The following is a 14,046-nucleotide window of genomic DNA, read 5'->3' on the forward strand; positions in this document are numbered from 1 at the left end:
TTTCATAATTGTTATTATTTTAAAGGGTAAAACAAGAATTATATATTATTGTCATTGGGTTGTATAAAGAATCACGTGGACAAGCTGTGATTGTTTATCTCCCATATAATATGTATAGTGCAGGCATGCACGGGCCATGTGAGAGCCCACAAGATAATTGAGAGTACCAATACTTATGGCAAAAGTGTGATGAAGAGTGATTACTGATCAATCATCTTTTTATCATGTCGACCAAACTAACCCTAAAATATCTGCTAGATCATATATATATAAAAGATCTGCTAGATCATATATATATATATATATATATATATATATATATATATATATAATTTTGATATGTTGGACATTCATTATAAATACCTATACGAACATGACTGAGAAGACGGTTCGACCATTGAATTCTCGAATTATAAAAAAAATTTCAAAATATTTTTTTTTTCTTATTCTGTCCCTTCACTTCATCAATAACAACACTTAAATTTTGAAAGTATCAAACAAACACATGCAAGTGAGTACAACAATAATCAACTCAAACCTGGAACAAGTATAAACAGATATAAAACACCAAACTCAATCAAGTGTGCCTTTCTTTTCTTTCCTTTAGTATCGTATAAACATTCCTTCGATTGTGCCGGTCCCTGTACATCTTATCTTTGTCAAGCTTGAACGCTACCATTGTCAATGGTGTTCATTTGATGATTTGAACCAAGAAGGTTTTCAAGTGATCGGTTTTTTCTGTTGCGAACCTTGCCCGCCTCCTTTAACAGTTCAGCCAACCTCTTCTTCTCATCATCCACATCTGGATTTGCAGTTCCGAGCTTTTCTTCTCTCATCCCAACGACGAGTTCAAGAATTTCAATTGCATCATCCACCCTACACAGAGAATCGACATCTTTTCAAGATGGATATGAAAACCAAACCTCACTACTTGTGATAAATGCTCGTGTTGATTCATATTTTCTTGCCAAGAAAGATCCGAGCAATGTATCATAGACAGCAAAAGTAACAAAAATGACCATCTGGTTAACGTCAGATTTTATTATTAGGACAACTAGTCATTAATATAGTGAAGGTGGTAGATTTTGAGAAATGGGTGATCATCGTAGTACTAAAAACTTCGACCGATGATGATGGCATAACTCAAATATTCTAAAGTATATGATATCCCAAACACTTTGTCTCAATCATTGTGCCTCATAGATAACAACACATGACAACAATGGATAATTGTTACTCACCTACATATTTTAATGAAAGTTTTGTAAGCGCATTCACTTGTTTAATAATCAGCAAGTATCACATCAATCACAAATCCTAGGCGCAAGTGAATTCTGTAGACAAGAGATGAATTTTTACCTGCCAACTGCATCATATGTGCCAGCAAGGTTACTGTATACTCCAAGCGTATCAGGATGATATGGTCCGTATTCTTGCTCCAAAACGATCCTTGCTTCTTCAAATAACTGCATTGCCTCATCAATAGCATTGCGTTGCACACAAGTAAGGCCCATTTGATTAAGTGCGATCCCAAAGAAAGCCGATTTCTTCTCCCCACTGGCACGGAGCTTTGTAGTTGCACTTTTAAGGGAGGTGTAAGACTCGGAATACTTCCCTAACATGTAATACATAACTCCCAATTGAGCTTCAATGCCAGAAATAGTGTTTTGCTGACCAGGGGCGTCGTTATATATCTTTAGTGCCTTCTGCAACAACTTAAGTGCCTGTTCAACCTCGTCCATTGACTCGTATAATGCCGAGACATCAGTGAGACCACTAGCTATTTCCTCAGGAGCAATCCCAGGAATTGGTTTTTCATAGATTCGGAGGGCATTCTCACAGTAGGATTTAGAATCCCTGAAATTTCCAGTCTTGTAATATAAGTCCGCTAGACGAACAAAAACGGAAGCAACCGTAGGATGGTTTTCTCCTTTAGAGGATTTAAGAGACGTCAGTGCTTTTTGATATGCAAAAATTGCTTCATCAAACCTATTTAGAGATAAATATGCGTCCCCAATGCTACAGTCAACAGATGCCACTTCTTTTTCCTGCCCATTGGCCACCATGGCCATGCTAGCTAATACAAGATGCTCCAGAGCAGCCTCATGATCACCCTTCGATTCACAAATCATCCCCATGAGTCTTCTATCGGCTGCCTCTTCGAGGCAAGCAGGTAAACCACTCTCTCTATGTATGTCGAGAGCCATCTGACAAAGCTTTTGAGCTTCATTAAACTGCATTGCTTGCATGTGAGCTTCAGCCAAATACCTACAAGTCTCACCGACTCTGGGGTCGTTATCTCCAAGAACTTGCCTTTGGAAATCCAAACCATTTGTGTAACACGAAATTGAGTTCTCGAACTGACCCAACATCGCAAAAGTATCCCCCAACTGCATATAACTGGCGAATTTAGCAAGGGCATGATCTTGGCCCTTCTCGACCACAGGAATCTCAATCGAATGCTCCAAAAGTGGAACAGCATCACTATACTGGCCTAAGCTGCAGTATATTGCCGCAGTGACATGCAAACACATTACTACGTCTAAACTTGGCTTCCCACCAGCACATTTCTCGAATGATTTTCCAGCACGCAGTGCCAAGTCGAGAGCTTTCCGGGGATTATCCCCAGAAGACATCAAATCCCTAGCCTGCTTTAGCAGAAATGGCCCAAGGTCAGGGTTGTCTAAGCCCACTTCAGAGTTCTCATTCCCATTCTGCAATTTCTGAGTACCCATAGGAGAATTCCTGTATTTCTTTAAAGAAGAACCTAGAGCCGATGCTTTTTGAACATTCTGCTCATCAATGTGAGGCTTCGCGGAACTTTTGCTTTGTGGACTTAACACTGAAGAAGCTTTCTTTGACAAGTAATCGGGCTTCTCTACTGAAGAACTCTCTTTCTTAGAACCACAATCACTCTCAAGATCGCTGTTCTCTGGCTTTTGCATCTCTTCATCCTCTTCCATTATCTGCACCTCTCTCATCTCTCCTTCAACAAGATGGCGTAACTCCGAATCGATCCGAGACTCGTCTCCCTCAGATCCAAAACTACGCCTCGATGGCGATTGATCTGAACTCTGCATCTCACAGACTTTTTCGTAAAGATGGTCGATGGAGGTATCCACCAACCCATCAGCATTATCACCTATATCCCCATCCTGAGGAACCTGGGAAGTCAAACTGCCATTAAAAGTCTCATTAGCACCCGGTTTTTCCTTAGCATTCTCGTCCTCGATCACTTCATTCACCACCCCTTCTCCATGAATCCCTGCCATAACAATTCCAGGCATGCTCTACCCTGAAAATAAAGAGGACCCCCAAACAAAATCAAACACCTGCTACACAATCTCACATATCAAACAAAATAGAATAAACTCCAGACAAGTGCAACCGTGTTTTTTAATCCAATCAGCAAACAGAAAGGAAACCAACAAAAAAGAAAAACAGATACAAATTCAAAAATTCAATACATGACTTCAGATGCCACCTGAACGTTGGCTTTACATCTATTAAAACAGAACGGTGACGCGAATTTCGAGAAATAGAATATGCTTAGCCCTCTTCAACAGATCTTGACAAATTATTCAACTTAACAATACTTGATATCAGAAACACATTAACTAGTGAAATTAATACACCAAACTCAACAATAACACCTTATCAGAACAAAACAAAGGATAACACAAAAAAAACACCCTATGTAAATGTGAACATCACAACTGGCATCATTTAAAGTGATCCCATACTGCACTTGGATAAAAGAAAAACAGAAAATAACAAAAAACTAAAACCGAAACAAGAAACCAAGAAAACAGATAAAACGAAATCAAACAAAGAAACAAAAGACGAAAAATCATACCTTTTAGCAGAAACCCATGTCGAAGAAGAAAACAACACCGAAAGAAAAGAGAAAATAGTGGGAAAAAAAAAATCTTTTGATGGGTTCTGTTTGAGGTGGGTCTGCCGATCATAAATAGAAATTTTGGCGATGAAAGTGAAAGTGACAGGCGATGGGAAGAGAATTCGTGGAAAGTGTGAGGGCAAAATGGGGAATCTGGGAATGTTGTATGGTAAAATAGTTGCAGAGGTAGAATGTCAGAGTTAGTGAAGGGGAATGGCCACTTCTCCCCAAACCCCTCTCTACGGACGGAAATTTTTCTGCCACCGCCGCTTTCTTGTTTTAACGTCCTTCTTGTCATGTGGCAATTGGAGTAGATCGAGAGAAACAAATCTATGCGATTTATATTTTCACTAATAAAAAATATTTTTGTATACAAAAAATAATATTTTTTATTATAACGAACTATATTTTTTTTATGAACAATTTAAATAAAAAATTTATATTATAAAATTGACTCAAGATATCGTCTCATGATAATTTTTAAGTAGATGCCTTCGGTGTGGAATCTTAAGATTAAAATTTTAAAATAAATAAATTTTTTTTTTACTAAATTGAATGTTTGAAACTGTAGTCTCAGACTCAAAATTTTTATATGAGAGATCGATGCAATATTTTCATTTGATACGAAAACCTCATACACTTAAAGCACAAGAATCTAAAACGATTATCAGTGGAGTATTGGATAAAGAAATCCAATGTACCACGAGCCGAACCAACAACTTTATCAAAATATTGAATTGTCGTTCTTATTATAATTTAATGTAACATATATTAAAATTCAAAAACAATAGAGTAAGATAAAATACAAACATCGAAGAAATAAGGATAAATACCTTTAAAATCTTCAAATTTTCATCCAAACAAAATTGATGTTTCCATGAAGTGGCATTGCATATTGACAAAAACTTGTGTAAGATCGTCTCACGAGTCGTATTTTGTGACACGAATATCTTATTTGGGTCATCCATGAAAAAATATTACTTTTTATGCTAAGAATATTATTTTTTACTGTGAATATCAGTAGAGTTAACCCGTCTCACAGATAAAAATTCGTGAAATCGTCTCACAACAAACATATTCCTGCATATTTTATATGAATGTTGACACATGTATTTATGGTATGGTGAAGTTGCTCGTGACAGTTTTATGGTATGGTGAAGTTCACCATTATCTTGGAATAATGGTGAAGTTGCTCGTGACAGCAAAGGCTCAGTGTTTAAATGCGGTGGGTACCATAAACATTCTGTGTAGGCCAGCTTTTTACCACAAGAAGTAATAATTATTTATATTTATATTATAATAATCTATAATTTATATTGAATAGGTCTCTTGTGAGACAGTCTCATGAATCTTTATCTGTGAGACGGACCAATCCTACCGATATTCACAATAAAAAGTAATATTCTTAGCATAAAAAGTAATACTTTTTCATGGATGATTCAAATAAGAGATCTGTCTCACAAAATACGACTCGTGAGACCGTCTCACATAAGTTTTTGTCATTTATATTTATACATTGTAAAGTTGTAAATCATTATTTAAATTTGTGGGATAATTAGCTGTGAGGAATTTATAATTCTTTACCTTTGAGATATGAGTTGGTCTCATGTGAGACCGTCTTACGGATATTAATTTGTGAGACGGGTCAATCCTACCCATATTCACAATAAAAAGTAATACTCTTAACATAAAAAATTATATTTTTTCATGGATAACCCAAATAAGAGATCCGTCTCACAAATTCGACCCTTGAAACGTCTCACACAAGTTTTTGCCTTGAGGTTATTGATATATAACAATACTAAAAGAAATGTATAGGGGATCAAAAATTAAGTAAAGGAAAGTGTATTTTAATTAATTATATTTTAAAATGTAGATCGAGGTTGGTATTAATTGAATATCGAAGTAATAGGGAATCAAATAATAATTAATTATAATAATTTTTGTGTATAATTTTGTAAAGTATGTGGTCCTTACGCCTGTCAAAATGCGATGCCTCAGCTACTTAATCACTTTCTACTAACGGCACAATTAAATAGTGCTAAGCTAGTCTAAGCCTTTGGAGAACGGTTGGTTAATTATCAATTGTCATAATACACGTAGGATTGATCGATTGTCATTTTATCATAAGTTATAATTGGTTGTAAGGATATAATTGTAATATAAACCATATAACATCGCTCTATTGGTAGGAACAATTGTTTTACGCCAACAACATCAAGACGGCTTGTTGATATATATTTCAAACTATATATTTAAATCCGACGGGCAAGCTTTGTTATGTGCTTACTTTCAATTGAGATCACTTTTTTTTTTGTATGGTAGTAGAAGCAATTTAAGGACATGGACAGATAGGACTCGTCAAGATCTTCCTATTCTTGAGTTAGAGCTATGCAGCTACTTGTTCTGTAGCTAAACTAGTCCATGTACCTTAACGAGCAGAGACGGATTTATTCAAGGGCTGTACTGGGCTACAGCCCAGCCCACTTTTTTTTTTAGCAACGGTTTTTCAGAAACCGTCGCTAATATATGCGACGGATTTAGTAAAACCGTCGCCGACGTGGATCGACGACGGTTTTAATTCAAACAGTCGCTATTAGCGACTGTTTTTTGAAAAACCGTTGCTAATAGCGACGGTTGTTTCAAAAATCGTCGTAAATTCATCCCATATCCTCTGATCCACCCCACCTCAATTCTACAAAATTTCTCTCCCAAGTCCCAAGCCCTTTAGCGACAGAATAGAATTGCGGACTCCCGAAGAAATCGAATTGCTCATCGGCAAGACAACAATCCATGTAAAAATCGGCTATACATTTTTTATTTTGTTTTTTTACAGCTTCTCTGTGCGTGATTTGTGGTTTCTTGATTGTTTGTTGTTGAGTTGTTGATTGACTATTACTTGTTTATTTGTTTAATAATTATTTTATTCTTGTTTAGTATTATAACTTGAACTATTTCAAAATGGAACATCAATAGAACATCATTACCATTTTGATGTTTTTAATGCAGCAATAGATTTCATTTTGATGGAGTTAAATACTCGGTTCAATGAGTCATCGGTGGAACTTCTTTCTCTTAGTACAGCTTTAGATCCTAAAAATTCATTTGACTCATTTAACAGTGATGATATTTGCAAGCTTGCGAAGAAGTTTTATACTAGAGATTTTTCACAGCTCAAGAAATTGTTGCTTTGGAGTATGAATTGATACATTATAAACTTGATGTGATGCAGAATTTAAAGGTTTCTAAACTTGTTGAGTTGTGTCAGCAATTGACCGAGAGTAGACGGTCAAGTGTTTATGTTATGTTGACTAGATTGATTCATCTTGTTTTGACATTACCTGTGTCTACTGCCACTACTGAGCGGGCTTTTTCAGCAATGAAGCATGTGAAGACGGCACTTCACAATAAAATGGAGGATGACTTTCTTGCCGATTGTTTGACACTCTATATTGAACGAGATTTAGCTAAACATATTGATGTAAAATCTATTATTGATGAATTTTATGTTTAAAAACTCGTAGGGTACAACTTCGTTGAACGATATAATGTAATTTTTTTTTAATAATATATAACTTATCATATTGAGTTCAAGCCCCCCACAACTTTTATTCCTAGATCCGTCCCTGTTAACGAGAGATGTTAGAGAATGTTATTCTAAAAGTCACTCTGATACTCGAGTAAATAATTGATAAAAAAATTAAATTGATATGAGCAAAGTTAAAAGACATGTAAATTATAGTGCAATATGTGATATAATTTATTTTGTACTACACATTTAGACTAACATCTGGTAAAGATTTTTGATTTATATGAAGAATTAAATATTTTATTTAAAAGAAAAGAATCAAAGTAGTGCAATCTTTCCGACAAATAAGTTTAGCTTTTACTTCTGGGTTTGGCCCACAAATACTTAAATTCAGTTCAGTTCAGCTCATACTAGATTTGAATCAGGAGTTTAGTCATCGAGAAGGCCCAACTTCAGTTTGTAACATAGCGAAAAGGGAAAAAAATTGGGCCCATTTAAACCGGGTTGGGTCAAATGGATGCCAACTGACTAGGCAGAGATTTGGTCGGCCCAATGACATCGTCGACTCAAAAAATTATGCAAGTGAGAGCAAAAAGTTTCCATACATTTATAGGTACGAAGTCATTAGAATACATTTTGTGTGACATTGAAACATAAAAATAAATAAATAAAAATTGGCTGGATGGATATAAGTGAAGAAATTGAAATTAGACAACTTTTTTGGGTGATTTTGAGACCCAATAATTGTTCATAAATGTAGAGATTCACCCAAATTTTATCGATCCAAGCAAGTTAAATACTTCAATCCAATTACATATTTTTTGTACTATCGATAACGACTTCGAGCTGCTCATATCATTAGTTGGTTGTCAATTGATTTGATTCAAAACTTATAATTGATCAATAACAAAAACATCATAATTCGAACTCGACTCGATCCTCACGAGTCAGCTCATTACATTTAGATGCATTTGAGATGCATTGCTCTTCACTACCTTTGTGGCTTTGTATCAGCAAAATTTCTGGTTGAACATTACCTATATATGGATTGGGGTTTCTGCCTTTATATATTGTGGTCATGATGAATCTGCAAGCATGTTATCTCATGAGATTGTTCTCGGGATGATATATAGCGAGCTGTGAAAAGACAAAAACGCCTACGAATTTCGCCCTTTTATTTGTGCTTTGTCTGTCCCTAGTTTTGCGTGCTGCAGTGGAATCTGTTCTAAGTGCACTCCCGGTAGGCTGTGGGGGCTTTTTATTCCACGCATGGCTGCTTAAATAATGTGCATGTTCCTCTTTTCCTGAGGGGGGAAAGAAAAAGAAACAATTCAAATAGAGTGGATTGCTGTATTCGAAAATTACGGTGTTTTTGTTTGGGAGTGTTTCAATAATTATTTTCATTATCATGTGCAGAATAGTAGATTATAATATACCATATTTAAATCTATGTAACTTTTGGCATATCGACGAGAAACACTCAGATTGAGTGTACATATTGCCCACCATGATTTTAACATCTCAAGTATTATCGCCTTTTGCATCAATCATCTCCAATTATTTAGTATTGTACAAAATGAGGACTGTAAAAAAAAAGAAGTAAAGTTTGATTTGGTCTTAAAATTTTGTTGGAATTCAACTAAGAGTAGGTTTTTTGTGAGATGATCTCACGAATCTTTATCTGTGAGACGATTCAACCCTACCGATATTCACAATAAAAAGTAATACTCTTAGCATAAAAAGTAATAATTTTTCATGGATGAACCAAATAAGATATCTGTCTCACAAAATACGACCCGTGAGATCGTCACAAAAATTTTTGCTTTTAACTGAAGCTTTACATTTAAAACACAAAAGAATCATGGGTTGATAAGAGTAAAATCAAAAAACAAATCTACGATGATTTTTGCGCAAAGTCATGAACAATATCATAACATATGTGTTGGTTCTATCGCACAAAAAACTTATTGTGCACGATCAATATTATGTGAAGAAGCAAAACATGTGTACTACAGAGATAATATCTGTCACTTGCTTTGTTAACTTAAATAAATCTGCTCTATTTTTATAAAAAGACATTATCCTTTTATCCTTTTATTATCACATGCATTTAATTTTCTATCTAAAAATATTTTAAGATAGATAGATCTCTAAAAAATACGAAAAACAAGCCAGCGGTTTCGCTTGTCCCGTCACCTCAAGTTACTCCACCTAGGTCCATACGCGACAAAAAAAAAAAAAATTAGATTTGACGCAAAGTGTTTCGTTCATTATAATAATGTCACTTTCCCCTTAGAAATTATCAAACCATTTCTTCTGTCTGTACCTTCTCTCTATTATGAAAATGTGCAGAAGAAGAATTGAACTCAACTGCGACGTTTCTTTCATCTTTTCCTTGTTGTTACTCGTCTCGTTTTTATATGTAATCATACATCTCTTCATTGTTCTTATTCAGCTTGATTTTTGGCCAATAGTGCAAGATTCTTACCTGTTAATGAATCTTGTCTTTTTGAGTGACCTGTTTCATATATTTGCCTCTTTCTTGCAGGTTTCATTTGCTGAGACAAATTCAAATACAAGAACCAAAGAAAATCCCTTCACACCAAAAGCTTCGCTGATTCGATATTGGAGCGAACACGTCTGCAACAACCACACAACACCTTCGTTTTTACTCTCCAAAGCTTCACCTCTCACAGCCGTTGAATCGGCTTTTTACACCAAACTCGCCGCCCAGAAGACGCTTTCTTCTCATCTACCCGCCTTCTGCTCGGCCGCTAACTTGTTCTGCCTTCTCGACTCGAAACACACGGGACCAGAAAATCTAAAGAACAATGACGTAGACTTTACATTCTACACTAACAAACAGTTTGAAAAATATGGGAGTTCTCGCGTTGGAGGTGTCGATCAGTTCAAGAACTATTCGGGTGGAATCAACATTGCCACAGGATCGTTTACTCGGTATAGCCGGAGCTCCACGGGACATGATGAAAGCTTTGCTAGCTATGCAAATGATGGCAATGTGGCTAGTTCCAACTTCACTTCTTATGGATCTAGCGCCACCGGTGGCTCCGGCGAGTTCATAAACTATATGCCACGAGTTAATGTTCCAAATCTTCATTTTGCGTTGTATGATTCCGAGGGTAACAGCCACAATCTCTCTTTTTCGAGCTACGTTGATAATACGAACGCGGGGAATCAAGGGTTCACCACTTATGGGAAAAATGGAAACGCGGTACCAGTTGAGTTCAGCAGTTACGGCGACACTTCAAATGTCGTAGGATCCAGATTCACCAGTTACGGCGAGCTAGGCAATGCTGGTAATGATTCATTCAAGGGTTACAGTAGTAATGCAAATAACCCTACTAACAATTTCAAGAACTACGGTGCTGGAAGTAATGGGGGTGTAGATACTTTTACAAGTTATCGAAACTCCGCGAATGCCGGTACTGATACATTTCAGTCATATGGGAGGGAATCGAGTTCGGGAAACACGAGTTTTTCGAATTATGGCAAGTCGTTTAATGTAGGGTTCGATACTTTCACGGAGTACGCAAAAAAGGGTTTTGATCAATCCACGGGATTCAAGGTTTATGGTGTCAATACTACTTTTCAAGATTATACGAGGAAGGGCGTTACATTTGCACAATATGTTGATCCGGGGTCCAGCAATAAGGATCATTTGACGAAGGTTAGTGTCAAAGTGGTGAATAACGGTGTGGAAGAGGGCAAGTTCTTTAGAGAAGGAATGTTGAAAGAAGGGACGTTGATGAAAATGCCCGAATTTCGAGATTGGATGCCGAGAAGGTCATTTTTGCCCCGAACCATCACCTCGAAACTACCCTTTTCGACTAACGATCTACTCGAGCTTAAACGAACTTTCCTACTCGAGGAAAACTCAACCATGGAGCGCATGGTCAAGAACACACTACTTGAGTGTGAACGAGCTCCAAGCCCTGGAGAGACCAAGCGGTGTGTCGCCTCAATCGAAGATATGATCGACTTTGCGACCACGATTCTAGGAGACAATGTAGTGGTCCGGACTACTAAGGATGTGAAGGGCTCGAACCAATATGTAATCATCGGTGAAGTCAATGGAATAAACGGTGGACGATCCACAGAATCGGTGTCTTGCCATCAAAGCTTATACCCTTACCTACTATATTATTGCCATTCTGTTCCAAATGTGAGAGTGTACGAGGCTGGCATTCTTGATGTGGAAACTAAGGCAAAGATCAATGATGGTGTTGCCATTTGTCATCTCGATACATCGGCGTGGAGCCCAAACCATGGCGCTTTCCTGGCGTTGGGTTCGATCCCAGGTAGAGTAGAAGTCTGCCATTGGATTTTTGAGAATGACATGACTTGGGCTAGAGGCGATTGAGCATATATAAATTTAGCTGATTGATGGTTTGACTTATTTTGGAAAATGCTTGCTTTAATGTTGGAATGAGTTTTCCAAAGTTTCTTGATCATGGGTTGCTTATTTTTAATTTGCTATCACCAAGTAGTTTGATCAATATATATATAAATTATTTATAAAACACATCATTATATACGTACCGATATATATAATATACATACACATATATGAATGTAAGATCATTCACTTGCACGCTCAAAGACACGATGCTACAACTTTGAGTACATCCAAAGGGAAGGTCCACTAAAATGTTGCCTAAAAAATTAATATTGATGGACGTTAGTGTTACGGCATGCTATGAATTTGGCAAGAAATAGCAAGGTACTTGCATAAAGTTCTCTCTCGCATAAGTTAGCGAAAGCAGAAGCAAACGGTGGACATATATATATATATATATATATATATATATATATATATATATATATATATATATATATATATATATATATATATTAGGAATGTACACGTGCGATGCACGTAGGTGACTAATAATGAAAAATATAATCACGAGAAATTAGATAATGTTTAAAGTCGTTTAAATAACATCATGTTTATGAGTATTTATCAATCTAAATATATCAAAACACAATACATAAAAATACATCATGACAATAAATCGTATATATTCACTTAATTTATATGACATTTTTCAATTCACGACATAATACAGCTCTCTTAAATGATAAATCAGCAAAAATATTTTTCATTCAAAATGAAAAAAAACAATAAAAATAAATTAACATAATAGTGAATTTTACCAAAATCAAATCTAAAATTTACTTAAATAGAGTACACATAGACAAACGTCAAATAAAATTCTCTTAATTTACTCAATTATCATAATAATGTTAAAATAAAATCATTAAACTTGTTTTTAAGGTAAATATCACTTTTGCTTTTGTTAACTTTTAACACATTGCGGATTTTATTTAATTTCTATGTTTTTTTAGAATATATATTATAGATAATTAATTTTATATCGGAATCAATCATTTATAAATTAATATTGGTGATTAATAATTTAAGAGAAATAATATTTTAACATAATACCACTCAAATAAATATATATAGCAAAAACATATATAAATAAAATAATATGTAATACTCAGTTAAAATATTTTATATGTAAAATTATAATATATAATAAATGATAATAAACTATCAATATAATTCATATTTATTATAAGGATTATATCGATTAAATTTTTTTTAAAGATTATATCGTAAATTTAGTTTAAAATTTAGATGGAAAAAAAAAGAAGAATGTGTATTAATATCCAAATATATCTAAGATGGATAATGAATAACAAAAATTGACTAAGAAATGTAAATAAATAATTTTTTTACATAAAATAAAATTTAGAAAATAAAGAAGAATGTGAATTAATGTTCAAATATATCTAAGATGGACAATGAATAAAAAAAAACACTTAAAAAGACATATTAATTTAATTTGCTAAATTAAATGAACAAGAAAATGTAAAAAAATAATTTTTTTGGCATAAAATTTAAGGAATAATGAGGAATGTGTATTAATTACAATTGAAGTGGTATATTTATTTATTTAGTATTATTATTTATTTATATGTATGTTAGATAAAGAAGAATGAGTATTAATGTCCAAATTCATTTAAGGTGGACAATGAATTACAAAAAGAAAAACCTTAAGATAAGATAACCTAATAATTTAATTGGCCAACTTAAATGAACAAGGACATATAAGGAAATTCACAATTGAAAGTGGTATATTTATATGTATGTTAGATTAGATATATACTAAAAAGTGAACGTGCGTTGCACGTGAACAGCTAAATTGCTGGAAATATAAGTACGAAATTTTGATAATATTTAAATGAATTAAAATATGGCTAATAACATTTATTAATTAAAACAAACCAAACCACAAAATAAAAAATCATGACCATAGACGGTCTATGAGTCGAAGAAGTTATCTTATCAACATGACATACTTTTCAATATACTTATTAGTTGATTTTGATAACTATACTCTTTATCGTAGTTTGTTATAATATACATAAACCATTTTGGTATACTCAGCAAGTATATGATCGTCTTTAACATCTATTATGTTATTTAAAATCCTCATCTGTGATCTGACATGCTCGTAGTTTACTTTCCTATCAAGACGTTTTTTTCGGTTTTCTACATTGTTTTTATCCAGTAATCTTGTTTTCCAAA

The 14,046-nt window shown here is 34.5% G+C and overlaps 2 protein-coding genes across 4 annotated transcripts; one reads left to right on the forward strand and one right to left on the reverse strand.

Annotated features, from left to right (window-relative positions):
• Nucleotides 1-410: 410 nt before the first annotated feature.
• LOC140822827 (protein KINESIN LIGHT CHAIN-RELATED 3-like) lies at nt 411-4,159 on the reverse strand. Of its 2 annotated transcripts, none has more exons than XM_073183729.1 (3): nt 3,893-4,159; nt 1,360-3,332; nt 411-876 (listed from the first exon to the last, which is right to left on the reverse strand). In XM_073183729.1, the coding sequence occupies exons 2-3, from the start codon at nt 3,285-3,287 to the stop codon at nt 660-662; spliced, it is 2,145 nt and encodes a 714-aa protein (XP_073039830.1). In that variant the 5' UTR covers nt 3,288-3,332; nt 3,893-4,159; the 3' UTR covers nt 411-659. The 2 variants fall into 2 exon arrangements, with proteins under 2 accessions (XP_073039830.1, XP_073039829.1); XM_073183728.1 differs by having other exon boundaries at nt 1,360-3,295; nt 3,857-4,158.
• Nucleotides 4,160-9,725: 5,566 nt separating this feature from the next.
• LOC140824537 (polygalacturonase 1 beta-like protein 2) lies at nt 9,726-11,917 on the forward strand. Of its 2 annotated transcripts, XM_073186118.1 has the most exons (3): nt 9,726-9,849; nt 9,976-10,870; nt 10,955-11,917. In XM_073186118.1, the coding sequence occupies exons 1-3, from the start codon at nt 9,766-9,768 to the stop codon at nt 11,806-11,808; spliced, it is 1,833 nt and encodes a 610-aa protein (XP_073042219.1). In that variant the 5' UTR covers nt 9,726-9,765; the 3' UTR covers nt 11,809-11,917. The 2 variants fall into 2 exon arrangements, with proteins under 2 accessions (XP_073042219.1, XP_073042218.1); XM_073186117.1 differs by having other exon boundaries at nt 9,976-11,917.
• Nucleotides 11,918-14,046: the final 2,129 nt, after the last annotated feature.

The sequence above is a fragment of the Primulina eburnea genome, chromosome 2, assembly GCF_022965805.1.
Source record: "Primulina eburnea isolate SZY01 chromosome 2, ASM2296580v1, whole genome shotgun sequence".
In the NCBI taxonomy this organism is placed as follows: domain Eukaryota; kingdom Viridiplantae; phylum Streptophyta; class Magnoliopsida; order Lamiales; family Gesneriaceae; genus Primulina; species Primulina eburnea.

Bases quoted from the DNA above. Each gene is read 5' to 3' on its own strand.
- LOC140822827 (XM_073183729.1), bottom strand. From the start codon at position 3,287: ATGCCTGGAATTGTTATGGCAGGGATTCATGGAGAAGGGGTGGTGAAT. The intron at 877-1,359 runs GTAAAAATTCAT...TTCTCTGTGTAG, and splicing joins ACATATGATGCAGTTGGCAG to GGTGGATGATGCAATTGAAA.
- LOC140824537 (XM_073186117.1), top strand. From the start codon at position 9,766: ATGAAAATGTGCAGAAGAAGAATTGAACTCAACTGCGACGTTTCTTTC. The intron at 9,850-9,975 runs GTAATCATACAT...TCTTTCTTGCAG, and splicing joins TACTCGTCTCGTTTTTATAT to GTTTCATTTGCTGAGACAAA.